The following is a 21,550-nucleotide window of genomic DNA, read 5'->3' on the forward strand; positions in this document are numbered from 1 at the left end:
TGTTTGAATGATGTCTGTGAGTATAACAGAACTCATATGTCAGGAAAAAAGCTGAGAAAAAATCCAAACAGGAAGTGGGAATTCTGAGGCTGGTCGATTTTCAACCAAGATCCTATTGAATTCACAGCGAGATATTGATGAGTTTGCACTTCCTACGGCTTCCACTAGATGTCAACAGTCTGTAAAACCTTGTCTGATGCCTCTACTGTGAAGGGGGGCCAAATGAGAGGGGAATTAGTCAGGTCTGGCATGACTTGACCATGCTCTGACCATGCGCGTTCACATGAGAGGGAGCTCTGTTCCATCGCTCATCTGAAGTCAATGTAATTCTCCGGTTGGAACGTTATTCAAGATTTATGTTAAAAACATTCTAAAGATTGATTCAATACATAATTTGACATGTTTCTACTGACTGTTACTGAACTTTTGGACATTTCGTCACCTTTTAGTGAACATGCTTCCTGACGTTGGATTTGTTTACCAAACACGCTAACAAAAATAGCTATTTGGACATAAAAGATGGACATTACCGAACAAAACAAACATTTATTGTGGAAGTGGGAGTGCTGGGAGTGCATTCCGACGAAGATCAGCAAGGGTAAGTGAAGATTTATAATGCTTTTTATGAGTTTTGTTGACTGCACAATTTGGCGGGTAACTGTATGGCTTGCTTTTGTGGCTGAGCGCTGTTCTCAGATTATTGAATATTGTGCTTTTGGCGTAAAGCTTTTTGAAATCTGACACAGTGGTTGCATTAAGAACAAGTGTATCTTTAATTCTATGTAAAACATGTATCTTTCATCAAAGTTTATGATGAGTATTTCTGTTATTTGACGTGGCTCTCTGCAATTTCTCCGGATATTTTGGAGGCATTTCTGAACATGGCGCCAATGTAAACTGAGGTTTTTGGATATAAATATTAACTTTATCGAACAAAACATATATGTATTGTGTAACATGAAGTCCTATGAGTGTCATCTGATGAAGATCATCACAGGTTAGTGATTGATTTTATCTCTATTTCTGCTTTTTGTGACTCCTGTCTTTGGCTGGAAAAAATGACTGTGTTTGTCTGTGATTTTGCGGTGACCTAACATAATCGTTTGTGGTGCTTTCGCTGAAAAGCCTATTTGAAATCGGACACTTTGGTGGGATTAACAACAAGATTACCTTTAAAATGGTATAAGATACATGTATGTTTGAGGAATTTTAATTATGAGATTTCTGTGGCTGCAATACTAAATACTATAGACATCAAGAAAGCCAGTCAGTTGATTATTGACAAGTTTTTTCAACACTTTTGATAAACAGGGCAAAATAGAAATAGGCCTATAACAGTTAGGATCAGCTTGATCTCCCCTTTTAAATAAAGGATGAACCGTGGCTGCCTTCCAAGCAATGGGAACCTCCCCAGAAAGGAGAGACAGGTTAAAAAGGTTGGCGATAGGTTTGGAGATGATAGGGGTAGCAACCTTAAAGAAAAAAGGGTCTAAACCATCTGACCCAGATGTTTTTTGGGGGTCAAGTTTCAGGAGCTCCTTTAGCACCTCGGACTCAGTGACTGCCTGCAGGGAGAAACTTTGTAGCGGGGCAGGGGAAAAAGAGGGAGAAGCATCGGGGATAGTAGCATTAGAAGGGGTGGGAGATGAGGATATTTTGGATGGGCAAAGAGGCATGGCTGAGTCAAATAGGAATCCTGACTTAATGAAGTGGTGATTAAAGAGCTCAGCCATGTGCTTCTTGTCAGTAACAACCACATCATCAACATTAAGGGACATGGGCAGCTATGAGGAGGAGGGTTTATTCTCCAGGTCTTTAACCGTTTTCCAGAACTTCTTGGGGTTAGACCCACAGAGAGAGAACTGCTCCTTGAAGTAACTAACTTTGGCCTTCCGGATAGCCTGGGTGCACTTATTTCTCATTTGCCTGAACGAGAGCCAGTCAGCCTGAGTATGCGTGTGCCGAGCCTTTCACCAAATGCAACTCTTGAGGTGGAGTAACTCTGCAAGATCACGGTTGAACCAGGGGCTGAATCTGTTTTTAATTATCATTTTCTTTATGGGGGCGTGTTTGTTAACAATACCACTGAACAAAATAAAAAAATAAGGTCCAAGCTTCTTTGACAGAGGGGATCAAGCTGATTCATTACCATTTTACAGAGGCCAGCTCAGGAAGGAAGGCTTGCTCATTAAAGTTTTTTAGCAAGCGTCTATGACAAATCAGGACAGGTTGTTTTACAAACACAAGCTGTAAAACAGTGATCACTAAGGTCATTACAGAAAACACCAGACTGATGCCTAACAGGATTATTTGTAAGTATAACATCGAGGAGAGAATTACCTCTACGGGATCGGTGTCCCTAAACCGGGACAGTTGTTGCTAATGTGCGCTAATGTGACTAGAATGACGTTGTATACAACAGACAACTTTCCGGGACATAGACACTTCTGACCCACTGGGAATGTGATGAAAGAAATACAAGCTGAAATAAATCATTCTCTCTACTATTATTCTGACATTTCACATGTATATATACAGTTGAAGTCAGAAGTTTACATACACCTTAGCCAAATACATTTAAACTCAGTTTTTCACAATTCCTGAATCCTAGTAAAAATTCCCTGTCTTAGGTCAGTTAGGATCACCACTTTATTGTATGAATGTGAAATGTCAGAATAATAGTAGAGAGAATGACTTAGGGTGATAGGGTACAGGCCAGGCAGCAGGCTGTTAGACAGCCTGCCAGCTTAGTGGAATCCGCCACTAACATAGTCAGTGTAGTCAGCTCAGCTATCCCCATTGAGACCGTGTCTGTGCCTCGAACTAGGTTGGGCAAAACTAAACATGGCGGTGATCACATTAGCAATCTCACTGGAGTGAAGACCTCCTCCATTCCTGCCATTATTGAAAGAGATTGTGATACCTCACATCTCAAAATAGGGCTACTTAATGTTAGATCCCTCACTTCAAAGGCAGTTATAGTCAATGAACTAATCACTGATCATAATCTTGATGTGATTGGCCTGACTGAAACATGGCTTAAGCCTGATGAGTTTACTGTGTTAAATGAGGCCTCACCTCCTGGTTACACTAGTGACCATATCCCCCGTGCATCCCGCAAAGGCGGAGGTGTTGCTAACATTTATGATAGCAAATTTAAATTTACACCAAAAAAAATATGTTTTTGTCTTTTGAGCTTCGAGTCATGAAATCTATGTAGCCTACTCAATCACTTTTTATAGCTACTGTTTACAGGCCTCCTGGGCCATATACAGCGTTCCTCACTGAGTTCCTTGAATTCCTATCGGACCTTGTAGTCATGGCAGATAATATTCAAATTTTTGGTGACTTTAATATTCACATGGAAAAGTCCACAGACCCACTCCAAAAGGCTTTCGGAGCCATCATCGACTCAGTGGGTTTTGTCCAATATCTCTCCTGACCTACTCACTGCCACAGTCATACTGTCTCGTGGAATAAATGTTGTGGATCTTAATGTTTTTCCTCATAATCCTGGACTATCAGACCACAATTTTATTACGTTTGCAATCGCAACAAATAATCTGCTCAGACCCCAACCAAGGATCATCAAAAGTCATGCTATAAATTCTCGGACAACCCAAAGATTCCTAGATGCCCTTCCAGACTACCTCAGCCTTCCCAAGGATGTCAGAGTACAAAAATCAGTTAACCACCTAACTGAGGAACTCAATTTAACCTTGCGCAATACCCTAGATGCAGTCGCACCCCTAAAAAACAAAAACATCTGTCATAAGAAACTAGCTCCCTGGTATACAGAAAATACCCGAGCTCTGAAGCAAGCTTCCAGACAATTGGAACGAAAATGGCGCCACACCAAACTGTAAGTCTTTCGACTAGCTTGGAAAGACAGTACCGTGCAGTATCAAAGAGCCCTCACTGCTGCTCGATCATCCTATTTTTCCAACTTAATTGAGGAAAATAAGAACAATCCAAAATGTATTTTTGATACTGTCGCAAAGCTAACTAAAAAGCAGCTTTCCCAAGAGAGGATGGCTTTCACTTCAGCAGTGATACATTCATGAACTTTGAGGAAAAGATCATGATCATTAGAAAGCAAATTACGGACTCCTCTTTAAATCTCAGAGTCTGCACAACTCTGCCAGGACCTAGGATCAAGGGAGACACTCAAGTGTTTTAGTACTATATCTCTTGACACAATGATGAAATTAATCATGGTCTCTAAACCTTCAAGCTGCATACTGGACCCTATTCCAACTAAACTACTGAAAGAGCTGTTTCCTGTGCTTGGCCCTCCTATGTTGAACATAATAAACGGCTCTCTATCCACCGGATGTGTACCAAACTCTATAAAAGTGGCAGTAATAAAGCCTCTCTTGAAAAAGCCAAACCTTGACCCTTGACCCGAATATCCCATTCCTCTCAATTTTGGGGGGAAAAAGCTGTTGCGCAGCAAGTCACTGCCTTCCTGAAGACAAACAATGTATATGAAATGCTTCAGTCTGGTTTTAGACTCCATCATAGCACTGAGACTGCACTCGTGAAGGTGGTAAATTAAATTTTAATGGCGTCAGACCGAGGCTCTGCATCTGTCCTCCTGCCCCTAGACCTTAGTGCTGATACCATCGATCACCACATTCTTTTGGAGAGATTGGAAACCCAAATTGTTCTACACGGACAGGTTCTGGCCTGGTTTAGATCTTATCTGTCGGAAAGATATCAGCTTGTCTCTGTGGAGGGTTTGTCCTCTGACAAATCAACTGTACATTTCTGTGTTCCTTTTAGGACCACTATTGTTTTCACTATATATTTTACCTCTTGGTGATGTCATTCGGAAACATGTTCACTTTCACTGCAATGCAGATGACACCCAGCTGTACATTTCGATGAAACATGGTGAACGCCCAAAATTGCCCTCGCTGGAAGCCTGTGTTTCAGACATAAGGAAGTGGATGACGGCAAATGTTCTACTTTTAAACTTGGAACAAAACAGAGACGCTTGTTCTAGGTCCCAAGAATCAAAGAGATCTTCTGTTGAATCTGACAATTAATCTTGATGGTTGTACAGTCGTCTCCAATAAAACTGTGAAGGACCTCGGCATTACTCTGGACCCTGATCTCTCTTTTGACGAAGATATCAAGACTGTTTCAAGGACAGCTTCTTTCCATCTATGTAACATTTCAAAAAGCAGAAACTTTCTGTCCAAAAATGATGCAGAAAAATGTATCTATGCTTTTGTCACTTCTAGGTTAGACTACTGCAATGCTCTACTTTCCGGCTACCGGATAAAGCACTGCATAAACTTCAGTTAGTGCTAAACACGGCTGCTAGAATCTTGACAAGAACCCAACAATTTGATCATATTTCTCCAGTGCTAGCTTCTCTACACTGGCTTCCTGTTAAGGCAAGGGCTGATTTCAAGGGTTTACTGCTAACCTACAAAGCATTACATGGGCTTGCTCCTACCTATCTTTCCGATTTGGTCCTGCCGTACATACCTACACGTACGCTACGGTCACAAGACGCAGGCCTCCTAACTGTCCATTGAATTTCTAAGCAAACAGCTGGAGGCAGGGCTTTCTCCTATAGAGCTAAATTTTTATGGAATGGTTTGCCTACCCATGTGAGAGACGCAGACTCTGTCTCAACTTTTAAGTCTTTATTGAAGACTCATCTCTTCAGTAGGACCTATGATTGAGTGTAGTCTGGCCCAGGAGTGTGAAGGTGAATGGAAAGGCACTGGAGCTACGAACTGCCCTTGCTGTCTCTGCCTGGCTGGTTCCCCTCTCCACTGGGATTCTCTGCCTCTAACCCTATTACAGGGGCTGAGTCACTGGCTTACTAGTGCTCTTCCATGCCGTCCCTAGGAGGGGTGCGTCACTTGAGTGGGTTGAGTCACTGACGTGATCTTCTTGTCTGGGTTGGTGCCCCCCCTTGGGTTGTGCCATGGCGGAGATCTTTGTGGGCTATATTCGGCCTTGTCTCAGGATGGTAAGTTGGTGGTTGAAGATATCCCTCTAGTGGTGTGGGGGGTGTGCTTTGGCAAAGTGGGTGGAGTTATATCCTGCCAGTTTGGCCCTGTCCGGGGGTATCGTCGGACGGGGCCACAGTGTCTCCCGACCCCTCCTGTCTCAGCCTCCAGTATTTATGCTGCAGTAGTTTGTGTGTCAGGGGCTAGGGTCAGTCTGTTATATCTGGAGTATTTCTCCTGTCTTATCCAGTGTCCTGTGTGAATTTAAGTATGCTCTCTCTAATTCTTTCTTTCTTTCTCTCTCTCAGGGGCCTGAGCCCTAGGACCATGCCTCAGGACTACCTGGCCTGATGACTCCTTGCTGTCCCCAGTCCACCTGGCCATGCTGTTCAACTGTTCTGCCTGCGGCTATGGAACCCTGACCTGTTCACTGGACATGCTACCTGTCCCAGACCTGCTGTTTTCAACTCTCTAGAGACAGCAGGAGCGGTAGAGATACTCTGAATGATCAGCTATGAAAAGCCAACTGACATTTACTCCTGAGGTGCTGACTTGTTGCACCCTCGACAACCACTGTGATTACTATTATTTGACCCTGCTGGTCATCTATGAACTATTGAACATCTTGGCCATGTTCTGTTATAATCTCCACCCGGCACAGCCAGAAGAGGACTGGCCACCCCTCATAGCCGGTTCCTCTCTAGGTTTCTTCCTAGGTTCTGGCCTTTCTAGGGTATTTTACCTAGCCACTGCGCTTCTACACCTGCATTGCTTGCTGTTTGGGGTTTTAGGCTGGGTTTCTGTACAGCACTTTGAGATATCAGCTGATGTAAGAAGGGCATTATAAATACATTTCATTTGATTTAATTTATTTCAGCTTTTATTTCTTTCATCACATTCCCAGTGGGTCAGAAGTTTACATACACTCAATTAGTATTTGGTAGCATTGCCTTTAAATTGTTTAACTTCTTGGAACTATAGGGGGTGCTGTTCCGCATTAGCATATTTGGGTCTCCAAATTAAACTGCCTCGTGCTAAATTCTTGATCGTACAATATGCATATTATTGTTATTATTGGATAGAAAACACTTTCTAGTTTCTATAGCCGTTGGAATTTTGTCTCTGAGTGGTACAGAACAATATCTACAGCACTTTTCATGACAGGGGTCAGATTTCAGAAATTTTTACCCCTGATCTGGAGTCTGTTTTTAAGGCGACAGTGAATGCTATGAAGAAACCGACACTGCCTACGTCTTCCTCTGGGTGTCTGTACGTCATCACGTTTTGAATGGAGTCTATCGCACAATCACAGCCACTATAAAACAAGAAAACGTAGAAGTACCGCTCTCTTCCTGCATGCGTCGTGCGCAAGATGGGCATCAGACCTGCCTCCTTCCAAATCGTTGTTTAGAGAGTGATATTTCTCCGGTCATGTTTTTAGTCGTTATAGTTGTTAAAAACATCATAATGTAGTTAATTTGAACCGTTTTATAGCAATTTATATCCGTTTAGTGCGATTTTGAGGAATTTCTTTGTTGTGCACTCTGAAACTTTGGACACGTTTTGGGGTCCCGTTCGATCGTTAGTGGATATTTCGAAGGACAGAGGACATCTATCGACCAAAAGAAGATTAAAACATAGAAAGGATACATTGCCCAAGAATCTGATGGAAGAACAGCTCAAAGTAAGCAATATTTAATATGATAAATCGTTGTTCTGTCGAAATATTTTAAACGCATATTTCGCCATTTTGTTTGTTATCGCGTCACTTGGCGAACCCTGTATTGAAAAGTAAGGATAATTTTAAAAATGTAAGTCAGCGGTTGCATTAAGAACTAATTTGTCTTTCGATTCCTGTCAACCCTGTATTTTTTAGTCAAGTATATGATTAGCTTTCGATTAAACTAGATCACTCTGAAAGCTGACGTCCCTCATTTTGATGCTTGAGTTGCTACTATTTTCATTGTATAACCACGGTTTTGTATGGCTAAATACAGTGGGGAGAACAAGTATTTGATACACTGCCGATTTTGCAGGTTTTCCTACTTACAAAGCATGTAGAGGTCTGTAATTTTTATCATAGGTACACTTCAACTGTGAGAGACGGAATCTAAAAAAAAAATCTAGAAAATAACATTGTATGATTTTTAAATAATGAATTTGCATTTTATTGCATGACATAAGTATTTGATCACCTACCAACCAGTAAGAATTCCGGCTCTCACAGACCTGTTAGTTTTTCTTTAAGAAGCCCTCCTGTTCTCCACTCATTACCTGTATTAACTGCACCTGTTTGAACTCGTTACCTGTATAAAAGACACCTGTCCACACACTCAATCAAACAGATTCTAACCTCTCCACAATGGCCAAGACCAGAGAGCTGTGTAAGGACATCAGGGATAAAATTGTAGACCTGCACAAGGCTGGGATGGGCTACAGGACAATAGGCAAGCAGCTTGGTGAGAAGGAAACAACTGTTGGCGCAATTATTAGAAAATGGAAGAAGTTCAAGATGACGGTCAATCACCCTCGGTCTGGGGCTCCATGCAAGATTTCACCTCGTGGGGCATCAATGATCATGAGGAAGGTGAGGGATCAGCCCAGAACTACACGGCAGGACCTGGTCAATGACCTGAAGAGAGCTGGGACCACAGTCTCAAAGAAAACCATTAGTAACACACTACGCCGTCATGGATTAAAATCCTGCAGCACACGCAAGGTCCCCCTGCTTAAGCCAGTGCATGTCCAGGCCTGTCTGAAGTTTGCCAATGACCATCTGGATGATCCAGAGGAGGAATGGGAGAAGGTCATGTGGTCTGATGAGACAAAAATAGAGCTTTTTGGTCTAACTCCACTCGCCGTGTTTGGAGGAAGAAGAAGTATGAGTACAACCCCAAGAACACCATCCCAACCGTGAAGCATGGAGGTGGAAACATCATTCTTTGGGGATGCTTTTCTGCAAAGGGGACAGGACGACTGCACCGTATTGAGGGGAGGATGGATGGGGCCATGTATCGCGAGATCTTGGCCAACAACCTCCTTCCCTCAGTAAGAGCATTGAAGATGGGTCGTGGCTGGGTCTTCCAGCATGACAACGACACGAAGCACACAGCCATGGCAACTAAGGAGTGGCTCCGTAAGAAGCATCTCAAGGTCCTGGAGTGGCCTAGCCAGTCTCCAGACCTGAACCCAATAGAAAATCTTTGGAGGGAGCTGAAAGTCCGTATTGCCCAGCGACAGCCCCGAAACCTGAAGGATCTGGAGAAGATCTGTAGGGAGGAGTGGGCCAAAATCCCTGCTGCAGTGTGTGCAAACCTAGTCAAGAACTACAGGAAACGTATGATCTCTGTAATTGCAAACAAAGGTTTCTGTACCAAATATTAAGTTCTGCTTTTCTGATGTATCAAATACTTATGTCATGCAATAAAATGCAAATTAATTACTTAAAAATCATACAATGTGATTTTCTGGATTTTTGTTTTAGATTCCGTCTCTCATAGTTGAAGTGTACCTATGATAAAAATTACAGACCTCTACATGCTTTGTAAGTAGGAAAACCTGCAAAATCGGCAGTGTATCAAATACTTGTTCTCCCCACTGTATGCACATTTTCGAACAAACTGTATATGTATGTTGTAAAATGATGTTACAGGAGTGTCATCGGAAGAATTCTGAGAAGGTTAGTGAAAAAATTAATATATTTTGGCGGTGATTACGTTATAGCGCTCTTTGGCTGGAATCGATGCTCTGGTAACGTTTTCACATGTGGTATGCTAACTTATCGATTTATTGTGTTTTCGCTGTAAAACGCTTAGAAAATCTGAAATATTGTCTGGAATCACAAGATCTGGGTCTTTCCATTGCTATGCTTTGTCTATTCTTATGAAATGTTTTATTAAGAGTAAATTGGTCATACACGTTGCTCTCTATAGTAATTCTAGTCGTCTTGTGATGGTCGGTGCAATTGTAAACTGTGATTTCTACCTGAAATATGCACTTTTTTCTAACAAAACCTATCCTATACCATAAATATGTTATCAGACTGTCATCTGAAGAGGTTTTTTCTTGGTTAGTGGCTATCAATATCTTAGTTTAGCCGAATTGGTGATAGCACCTGAAGTAGTAAGAAACTGATGGAGTTAGAAAAGTGGTGTATTTTGCTAACGTGTTTAGCTAATAGATTTACATATTTTGTCTTCCCTGTAAAACATTTTAAAAATCTGAAATGGTGGCTTTATTCACAAGATCTGTATCTTTCATCTGGTGTCTTGGACTTGTGATTTAATGATATTTAGATGCTACTATCTACTTGTGAAGCTATGCTAGCTATGCTAATCAGTGTGTGGGGGGATGGGGGGTGATCCCGGACCCGGGGTAGAGGCTCGTTAGAGGTTAACTTGGGTCAAACGTTTCGGGTAGCCTTCCACAAGCTTCCCACAAATAGCTGGGTGAATTTTGGCCCATTCCTCCTGACAGAGCTGGTGTAACTGAGTCAGGTTTGTAGGCCTCTTTGCTCGCACACGCTTTTTCAGTTCTGCCCAGAAATTTCGATAGGATTGAGGTCAGGGCTTTGGGATGGCCACTCCAATACCTTGACTTTGTTGTCCTTAAGCCATTTTGCCACAACTTTGGAAGTATGCTTGGGGTCATTATCCATTTGGAAGATCCATTTGCGACCAAGCTATAACTTCCTGACTGATGCCTTGAGATTTTGCTTCAATATATCCACATACTTTTCCACCCTCATGATGCCATCTATTTTGTGAAGTGCACCAGTCCCTCCTGCAGCAAAGTGTAAAAGTTCATATTTCGTCCGTCCCCTCGCCCCGGGTTCGAACCAGGGACCCTCTGCACACAGACAACAGTCACCCACGAAGCATCATTACCCATCGCGCCACAAAAGCCACGGCCCTTGCAGAGCAAGGGGAACAACTACTTCAGGTCTCAGAGCGAGTGACGTCACCGATTGAAACACTATTAGCGCGCACCACCGCTAACTAGCTAGCCATTTCACATCGGTTACAAAAGCACCCCCACAACATGATGCTGCCACCCCCGTGTTTCACGGATGGGATGGTTTTCTTTGGCTTGCAAGCCTCCCCATTTTTCCTCTAAACATAACGATAGTCATTATGGCCAAACAGTTCTATTTTCGTTTCATCAGACCAGAGGACATTTCTCCAAAAAGTACGATCTTTGTCCCCATGTGCAGTTGCAAACCGTAGTCTGGCTTTTTTATGGCGTTTTTGGAGCAGTGGCTTCTTCCTTGCTGAGTGGCCTTTCAGGTTATGTCGATATAGGACTCGTTGTACTGTGGATATAGATACTTTTGTACCGATTTCCTCCAGCATCTTCACAAGGTCCTTTGCTGTTGTTCTGGGATTTATTTGCACTTTTCGCACCAAAGTACGCTCATCTCTAGGAGACAGAACGCATCTCCTTCCTGAGCGGTATGATGGCTGCATGGTCCCATGGTGTTTATACTTGCATACTATCGTTTGTACAGATGAACGTGGTACCTTCAGACGTTTGGAAATTGCTCATTTGGAGAGAAAAAAATTCTGAGGTCTTGGCTGATTTATTTTGATTTTCCCATGATGTCAAACAAAGAGGCACTGGGTTTGAAGGTAGGCCTTGAAATACATCCACATGTACACCTCCAATTGACTCAAATTATGTAAATGAGCCTATCAGAAGCTTCTAAAGCCATGACATAATTTTCTGGAATTTTACAAGCTGTTTAAAGGCACAGTCAACTTAATGTATGTAAACTTCTGACCCACTGGAATTGTGATACAGTGTGAAAGTGAAATAATCTGTCTGTAAACAATTGTTGGAAAAATTACACAAAGTGCAGAAAGTAGATGTCCTAACTGACTTGCCAAAACTCTAGTTTGTTAACAAGAAATTTGTGGAGTGGTTGAAAAACGAGTTTTAATGACTCCAACCTAAGTGTATGAAAACTTCCGACTTCAACTGTATATATACTGTATATATATATATACAGCATATACACACTGAACAAAAATATGAACGCAATATGCAACAATTTCAAAGACTACACTCAGTTACAGTTCATAGAAGGAAATCGGTCAACTGAAATACAGTCATTAGGCCCTAATTTAAGGATTTTACATGACTGGGCAGGGACAGCCATGGATGGGCCTGGGAGGGCATAGGCCCACCCACTTGGGAGCCAGCCCCAGCCAATCAGAATGACTTCATCCCCACAAAAGGGCTTTATTACAGACAGAAATACTCCTCAGTTTCATCAGCTGTCCGGGTGGCTGGTCTCAGACGATCCTGCAGGTGAAGAAGCCGGATGTGGAGGTCCTGGGCTGGCTTGGTTACACGTGGTCTGCGGTTGTGAGGCCAGTTGGATGTACTGCCAAATTCTCTAAAACAACGTTGGAGGCTTATGGTAGAGAAATTAACATTCAATCCTCTGGCAAAAGCTCTGGTGGACATTCCTCCAGTCAGTATGCCAATTGCACACTCCCTCAGATCTTGAGACATCGGTCTCATTGTGTTGTGTGACAAAACTGCACATTGTCCCCAGTACAAGTTGCACCTGTGTAATGATCATGCTGTTTAATCAGCTTCTTGATATGCCACACCTGTCAGGTGGATGGATTATCTTGGCAAAGGAGAAATGCTCACTAACAGGGTTGTAAACAAATTTGTGCACACAATTTTAGAGAAATAAGCTTTTGGTGCATATGTAACATTTCTGTGATCTTTTATTTCAGCTCATGAAACATGGGACCAACACTTCACATGTTGCGTTTTATATATTTTTTCAATTTATATCTACTTTATGAGAAATGCCAATGGCAGCCGTGGTGCAACTTAGAAGTAACCCAAAAACCTGCAACCCGCGACCAATACATTTCCCCCTGCAACATCATTTTCAAAGTAGCCCAATTTTCCAAAAAACAACTCACATGGCAACCCTGACTTTGACACCCTGGAATGTACCATTTCCCCTGCCTGTTGACACACCGGAATGTACCATATCCCGAAACCAGGGTGATATATTATTCCTCTCCTGAGCATAATGCCTGCCTGTCTGCCTGTCTAAAAAACATCACATTACATAACCATATAGAGTTCCCTTTATACTTTCCTCCCAAATACTTTTATATTATTATCCCTTCAGTTTTTACTGTCCCATTTTATAGATAGTCATGCAGGTAGAAATGTATAGGTCTAAAAAGTATGGTACTGTCATTATCGGCATGTCCTGTTATTATAATCCATAATAGAAATATAAACTCATAGCCTAATAGAAAATAACATCTGAACGTATACTTCTGAACTGATCACTGTGTGTTTGTACTTGAAACTTAGAATTAGGCCATCATTTCATGTTCATTTGCTTGAAAGGTTCTTCTGTCTACTGTGCTGAAGTCATATGCTACTATGTAAGAATGAGTTCATCTCTTCCCCGAGGCAGGAATTTCCCAGCATCACTCAGGCTTTTGGCCTTCACACACATAGGCCCTCATTTCAGCTAAAAACAAGGGGGATAAGGGGAGGAGGGTCCCTGCTCCCTTCCAATCACATGATGCTGTGTGCAGGGATGAGAGTTTAACCCAAATCCTGCCTCTCAAGCTCCAAGCATTTCCCATGCAGTGGAAACATGAATCTTCCCCACCCTTAGTGCCCTATCTTTCATTATGACTGCTGTTTATATTTATATAACATGATGATATGTGATTTGTTTTCTCCAGGGGGTGTAGACCTTTGGAACTCAGTGAACAAACCTCTAATGTACATTTGTCACCCAAAAAGATCTAATATTTGAACCCTGGAGACGAAATGCCATAACAGCAATCAACCCTAATTATCAACACAATCAAAACTGTATTAATCCTAATCAGTTGAAATTACAGAAGTGTTTTTATTTCACTGGTTTATTTATCTGGAAATGACTGAAAAATAAGACAAGTGGCATAAAGAGAGTAAAGAAAGGCTAAAAAACGACCAAAGTGGCAGACTGTGATTTAATTGTAATTATAGCTGGTGTCAGTCAGTCAGGAGACCCAGTTTAACCTTTGGAATAACAATGTGTGTGTGTTGTGTCAGACATTTACATAAACATGACCTCTTCTCTTTGATTTGCTCTGTAAAACATTATGCAAGCAAACATAAATTGAAGAATAGAATAGAAGACTAAATCTCAATATTTAGTATTTTATTAGGATCCCCATGAGCTACTGCTAAAGCAGAAGCTACTCTTCCTGGGGTCGACTCAAAACATTACATAATACATAACATTAATAGACAAGTACATCACAAAGACAGAACTACATAAATGTAAAATAAGAAAACACACTTTCATATATTTATGCCTTCATAATCATGTGATTTATAGACGCTGCTGAATGCAAGTGGAACACACGAAAACGGAAATGGAAATCCAATAACAAGGACGTGCGTTGCAAATAGGCTGAAACTTTTCACTAAATGTGATGGCCACTCCAATACCTTGACTTTGTTGTCCTTAAGCCATTTTGCCACATCTTTGGAAGTATGCTTGAGGTCATTGTCCATTTGGAAGACCCATTTGCGACCAAGCTTTAACTTCCTGACTGATGCCTTGAGATGTTGCTTCAATATATCCACAATTTTCCAAATTCTTATTTACAATGATGGCCTAACCCAGCCAAGCCCTAACCCGGATGACGCTGTGCCAATTGTGCGCTGCCCTATTGGACTCCCAATCGCGGCCGGTTGTGATACAGCCTGGAATCGAACCAGGGTCTGTAGTGACGCCTCTAGCACTGAGATGCAGCGCCTTAAACCGCTACCCCACTTGGGAGCCCGAACTATGGGGTTGAATCCTGAGCTATAGTCAATGAACAGCATTCTTACATAGGTATTCCTCTTGTCCAAATGGGATAGGGCAGTGTGCAGTAAGATGGCGATTACATCGTCTGTGGATCTACTGGGGTGGTAAGCAAATTGAAGTGGGTCTAGGTTGTCAGGTAAGGGGGAGGTGATATGATCCTCGACTAGTCTCTCAAAGCATTTCATGATGACAGAAGTGTGTGCTACGGGGCGATAGTCATTTAGTTCAGTTACCTTACCTTTCTTGGGTACAGGACGAATGGTGGACATCTTGAAGCATGTGGGGAAGCATGTGCAGACTGATATAGGGAGAGATTGAATATGTTCCTAAACCCTCCAGCCAGCTGGTCTGCGCATGCTCTGTGGATGCGGCTAGGGATGCCGTCTGGGCCTGCAGCCTTGCGAGGGTTAACACGCTTAGACGTCTAACTCACGTTGGCCACGGAGAAGGAGAGCCCACAGTCCTTGGAAGCGGGCCGCGTCAGTGGCACTGTGTTATCCTCAAAGCGGGTGAAAAGGTGTTTAGGTTGTCCGGAACCAAGACGTCAATGTCCGTGACATGGCTGGTTTTCCCTTTGTGTTCCGTGATTGTCTGTTGGTTAAATGCGATTGTCTACCATGGTTAAATGCGATGGTTTGCTCTTTCAGTTTTGTGCGAATGCTGCCATATATCCACAGTTTCTGTTTAGGGTAGGTTTTAATAGTCACAGTATCAGTGTATTCGTCTATTTTGTTCTCGGAGGCTACCCGGAACATATCCCTGTCCACGTGATCAAAACAATCTTGGTACTTCCTGTTTGAGTTTCTCTCTATAGGAAGGGAGGAGCAAAATGGAGTCGTGATCAGATTTGCTGAAGGGAGGGTGGGGGAGAGCCTTGTAGGCATCTCGGAAGTTGGAGAAGCAGTGATCGAGTGTTTTAGCAGCGCGAGTACTAATGTCAATGTGTTGATAGAACTTCGGTAACGTTTTCCTCAAATTTGCTTTGTTAAAATCCCCACCTATAATAAATGCAGCCTCAGGATATGTGGTTTCCAGTTTGTGTAAAGTCCAGTGAAGTTCTTTGAGGGCCGTCGTGGTATTGGCTTGAGGGGGAATATACATGGCTGTGACTTTAACCAAAGACAATTCTCTTGGGAGGTAATACGGTCGGCATTTGATTGTGAGGTATTCTAGGCCGGGTGAACAAAACGACTTGAGTTCCTGTATGTTATCACAATCACACCATGAGTAGTTAATCATGAAACATACACCCCCCGCCCTTCTTCCTGGAGAGATATTTATTCCTGTCTGCGCGATGAACTGAGAGCCCAACTGGCTGAACGGACTCTGACAGTATATCCCGAGAAAGCAATGTTTCCGTGAAACTGAGTATGTTACAATCCCTGATGTCTCTTTGGATAATAAAGTTGATGAGTTCAGGGTGAGGATTTCCTTCCAGAGACTGAACATTAGCGAGTAGTATACTCGGAAGCGGTGGGTGGTGTGCGCGCCTCCTGAGTCAGACTAAAAGTCCACCTATTTTCCGCAGGCAGTGTTTTGGAACAGCCTCTGGAATCAGTTCAATTGCCCAGAATTGAAAACGTAAGGCTACTTCCGTAACACTGTTTCTATGATAATATAAGTGAGACACAGTACATGCATGTCTGCATTACAGGGGTAGTCTATATCCCCATAAAGTGATATATTGAAACAATATATTTGAAATAGAACATACGGATACCGGATCTATGATAATATGAGTGAGATATCTCACTGCTTTTCCCTGAAGAGAGGCATGCTTGAGTATGACCAGAGGCAGGGCAAGTGGCATCTTACGAAGAGGAGAGGGGCTCACCTCATTCATCAATCGACCTGTCCGTCTCCAACAGACGCTGTGATTGGTACTTCAGATAAGAGAATTCGCTCGAGCAAATCCCCATTAAGTGAGATATCGAAACTATATATTTGAAATAGAACCCAGCAAGATATCCTCAGTACTAGAGGGAAAGATTTTAGTGTTAAACAAAATATCTGAGTGACCCAAATGCACCAAGTATTTTGATCCTCATTTGTGTACAGTGTGCGTTGTGTAGGTGCGCATGTGTGAATGTGTGTGGTGTGTGTGTATGGTGTGTGTTTGTGTGTTTGTGGTGTGTGAATGTGTGTGTGTGTGTGTGTGTGTGTGGTGTGTCAATGTGTGTGTCAATGTGTGTTTGTGCTTGTCTGGTGTGTGAATGTGTGTGTGGTGTTGTGAATGTGTGTGTCTGGTCCAACTATCTTACATGCAGTTTTCCTTTGGTTCCTACAGAGGGCAACCTCTGACCATTTGTCCCAGGGAGCATGGAGCGGGTTGGGAGGGCTTTCATATACCATTGCCTCGCTATCAAACACTACTCCAGGCAATGCTGGCTACAGGCCTTGAAATCAATTTCTCAAAGAGAAAACTTTTGCTTATCATCACTTACATGCAAACTAATTTATTGTAGCCCACTTCCCCACTACAGTGTTCCTGTCTGTGTGTGCATGTGCATGGTCCAAAAGCTAATGTTAAGCCAATGGAATCAGATTCCCACAACCACAGACATACTATAGGATGGCAGTACTCCTGCCACACATACCTGCATCTCTGGCTGGATACAACTCTTCTCTCGACCCATCTCACCCCGCAGCAACTGTGGACAGAAGACAATAAGGGTGGTAAAGAAGTAACAATTAAAAAAATGTATAAACTCAATCTTTTGTTCCTCAGAAAACTGTTAAAACAAATATATGAATGACAGGATTGCATGGCTACGTTTTCTGAGCCAGGATATTATAGATTTCACTACCATTTAAGAGGTACCGTTGAACCAACTACATTCTTGGATTAAAAATAGACATGGAGGCACTCATGTGAGTCCTGCTGCATATAACCCATAAAAGCCATCTGTGTTTTTCATCATCACGGTGGCTCTGAGGTATGTTAGCCTAGCATAGGAGCAGGTGCCAGGGTTCCACTGACCTACTGTACATTCAACATGTTTATAAATACAGGACAGATATGGTAATGGTATCTCAACCACCCGGACAATCTGGGTTCAGCTGTTCATACCCTTGGGAAGGGGGACAGGGAGGGGAGGGGTAGGGCAGAGGGCAGGCGAGGTATGACTAACCTGTGTACAGCGTGACTGACCCATATGTCAGTAGCTAGTTGTGAGTACAGTAGAGTTGGCCCTCGCGTGCCCAATCAAATATCAGAACCAGTACTAGGCCTCCAGTCACAAAACTAAATGTCACCTGATGTCATACTGTATATGTGGATAGGTTATGATTTGTGAGAAGGTGTGTGTAGAATCTGTTTGCGACTGTAGGAATTATTATATACTTTAACCTTTCCTTTAATTTATTTGACTTTTTACCCCTAATTTCGTGGTATCCAATTGGTAGTTACATTCTTGTCTCATTGCTGCAACTCCCGTACAGACTCGGGAGAGGTGAAGGTCGAGAGCCATGCGTTCTCCAAAACACAAACCAACCAAGATGCACTACTCCTTGACGCAATGCCCGCTTAACCCGGAAGCCAGCTACACCAATGTGTCGGAGAAAACACCGTACATCTGGCAACCGTGTCAGCGTGCACGCGCCTGGCCCGCCACAGGAGTAGCTAGAGCGCGATGGGACAAGGACATCCCTGCCGGCCAAACCCTCCCCTAACCCGGACGACGCTGGACCAATTGTGCGCCCCCCCCCCATGGGTCTCCCGGTCGCGGCCGGCTGCGACAGAGCCTGGACTCAAACCAGGATCTCTAGTGGCACAGCTAGAAACTGCGATCCAGTGCCTTAGACCACTGCGCCAATCAGGAGTACTTGAACCTTTTCACACGTACCAACGAACGGGTGTGATCATTCTACAGTGGTCCCTGGAGCGTACGATCAAACCGGTTTGATTAGAACACTTATTTAGAATGTCCAGTTTCGATTGACGCAACAGTCAGAATTTGAGGAAGCCACACTGTTTTTTCACAGAAACGTTTTTCACAAACACAGTCCTTACAAAGTTATGTCCTGAATGAAACAAGTTTATTTTTGGACGCAATGTTCAGACTTTCACAGAAGAAGTAGCTACAGCATACACAATCATCCAAACCGTAAAATGTAAACTACGTTAGTCCTAACGCTAACTGAGGAAATATTGAAGTAACACAAGTGGTCATATTTAGATATCTCTTGGTTGATAGAAACCACAATATGAATTAGCTAATAGCAATTACTATTTATAATTCATCACATCACGGGTCAGCTCAACATTGATTGAAATAATTGAGTAAAACACTTTCTAGAAATCGTAAGTAATCCGATGATGGGTAGTGATGGGTAGTAATCCGATGATGAAGCACCGCCATGTTTGTTTTTAGCGTCAACCAAAGATAATAAGAGGAGACAAGATGAGTTTGGTCTGTTTGCAGTATGTATGTTGAAGGGGGTGTGTCGTCTATGATCATTCACTTCCCTTCATTCACTTCCAGAAGTTTACCCGAAAGATGAGTGAACCATTCCTTCACCTCATTATAACATCTTTGGTCTGACAGACGTTTACGTGACACACAGAATGCATTGTATTATGTCAACAAACATGGTGCGACACATAGCTGGCAAATAGCTTAGCATTAGCTCATTATAATCAGTACAACCTTCAAAAAACCTTCAGAAAATTATGTCATGGCTTTAGAAGCTTCTGATAGGCTAATTGACATAATTTGATTCAATTGGAGGTGTACCTGTGGATGTATTTCAAGGCCTACCTTCAAACTCAGTGCCTCTTTGCTTGACATCATGGGAAAATCAAAAGAAATCAGCCAAGACCTCAGAAAATAAATTGTAGACCTCCACAAGTCTGGTTCATCATTGGGAGCAATTGCCAAACGCCTGAAGGTACCACGTTCATCAAACAATAGTACAGTCGTGGCCAAAAGTTTTGAGAATGACACAAATATTAATTTTCACAAAGTCATATACTCCAGAATGTTATGAAGAGTTATCAGATGAATTGCAATTATTTGCAAAGTCCTTCTTTTCCATGCTAATGAACTGAATCACCAAAAAACATTTCCACTGCATTTCAGCCCTGCCACAAAAGGACCAGCTGACGTCATGTCAGTGATTCTCTCGTTAACACAGGTGTGAGTGTTGACGAGGTCAAGGCTGGTGATCACTCTGTCATGCTGATTGAGTTCAAATAACAGACTGGAAGCTTCAAAAGGAGGGTGGTGCTTGGAATCATTGTTCTTCCTTTGTCAAACATAGTTATCTGCAAGGAAACACGTGCCATCATCATTGCTTTGCTCAAAAAGGGCTTCACGGGCAAGGATATTGCTGCCAGTAAGATTGCACCTAAATCAACCATTTATCGGATCATCCAGAACTTCTAGGAGAGCGGTTCAATTGTTGTGAGGAAGGCTTCAGGGCACCCAAGAAAGTCCAGCAAGCGCCAGGACCGTCTCCTAAAGTTGATTCAGCTGCGGGATCAGGGCACCACCAGTACAGAGCTTGCTCAGGAATGGCAGCAGGCAGGTGTGAGTGCATCTGCACGCACAGTGAGGCAAAGACTTTTGGAGGATGGCCTGGTGTCAAGAAGGGCAGCAAATAAGCTACTTCTCTCCAGGAAAAACATCAGGGACAGACTGATATTCTGCAAATGTCACGTTCCTGACCTGTTTTCTGTTTAGTTTTGTGTGTTAGTTGGTCAGGACGTGAGTTTGGGTGGGCATTCTATGTTTTCTGTTTCTGTGTTGGTTTTTGGGTTGCCTGGTATGGCTCTTAATTAGAGGCAGGTGTTTGGCGTTCCTCTAATTAAGAGTCATATTTAGGTAGGCGTTGTCACAGTGTTCGTTGTGGGTGATTGTCTCCTGTGTCAGTGTTTGTCGCACCATACGGGACTGTTACGGTTTGTTCATTTCATGTAGGCTATTTTTTCCCTGTTCGTGCGTTCTCGTGTTTATGTATGTTCGTCGTTCAGGTCTGTCTACTTTCGTTTTGTTATTTTGTATCATTATCAAGTATAGTTCGTTTTTGTCTTGTCTTTAATAAATATTATGTGTTCACAACCCGCTGCGCCTTGGTTCCCTCACTACTCCTCCTTTTCGGTAGAAGAGGAGGAGGACCGCCGTTACAGAACCACCCACCATACCAGAGCCAAGCAGCGGAGTCAACGGAGTAAGGGACAGGAAAAGAAGGAGCAATGGACATGGGACGATATATTGGACGGAAAGGGTTGCTACACTTGGGAGGAGATCCTGGCTGGTAGGGATCGCCTCCCATGGGAACAGCTGGAGGCACTGAGGAGAGCAGAGGCTACCGGAGAGAGGAACCGGAGTTATGAGGGAACGCGTCTGGCACGGAAGCCCAAAAAGCCCGTGAGTAACACCCAAAAATTTCTTGGGGGGGGGCTAAGGGGTAGTGGGCCAAGGGCAGGTAGGAGACCTGCGCCCACTTCCCAGGCTTACCGTGGAGAGCGGGAGTACGGGCAGGCGCCGTGTTACGCAGTAGAGCGCACGGTGTCTCCTGTACGAGTGCATAGCCCAGTGCGGGTTATTCCACCTCCCCGCACTGGTAGGGCTAGATTGGGTATTGAGCCAGGTGTCATGAGGCCGGCTCAACGCGTCTGGTCTCCAGTGCGTCTCCTCGGGCCGGCATACATGGCACCTGCCTTACGCATGGTTTCCCCGGTTCGCCTACATAGCCCGGTGCGGGTTATTCCACCTCCCCG

The 21,550-nt window shown here is 43.2% G+C and overlaps 1 protein-coding gene across 1 annotated transcript in view; it reads right to left on the minus strand.

The window, feature by feature from the left end:
• The window catches only part of LOC139577561 (myomegalin-like), a 124,162-nt gene that overhangs the window by 39,520 nt on the left and 63,092 nt on the right, over nt 1-21,550 (minus strand). Inside the window, exon 9 of the mRNA XM_071404644.1 lies at nt 17,424-17,477. Coding sequence (XP_071260745.1) covers nt 17,424-17,477 — 54 coding nt within the window. The remainder of the gene's footprint in view (nt 1-17,423; nt 17,478-21,550) is intronic.

This window comes from Salvelinus alpinus, chromosome 6 (assembly GCF_045679555.1).
Source record: "Salvelinus alpinus chromosome 6, SLU_Salpinus.1, whole genome shotgun sequence".
Taxonomy (NCBI): Eukaryota; Metazoa; Chordata; class Actinopteri; order Salmoniformes; family Salmonidae; genus Salvelinus; species Salvelinus alpinus.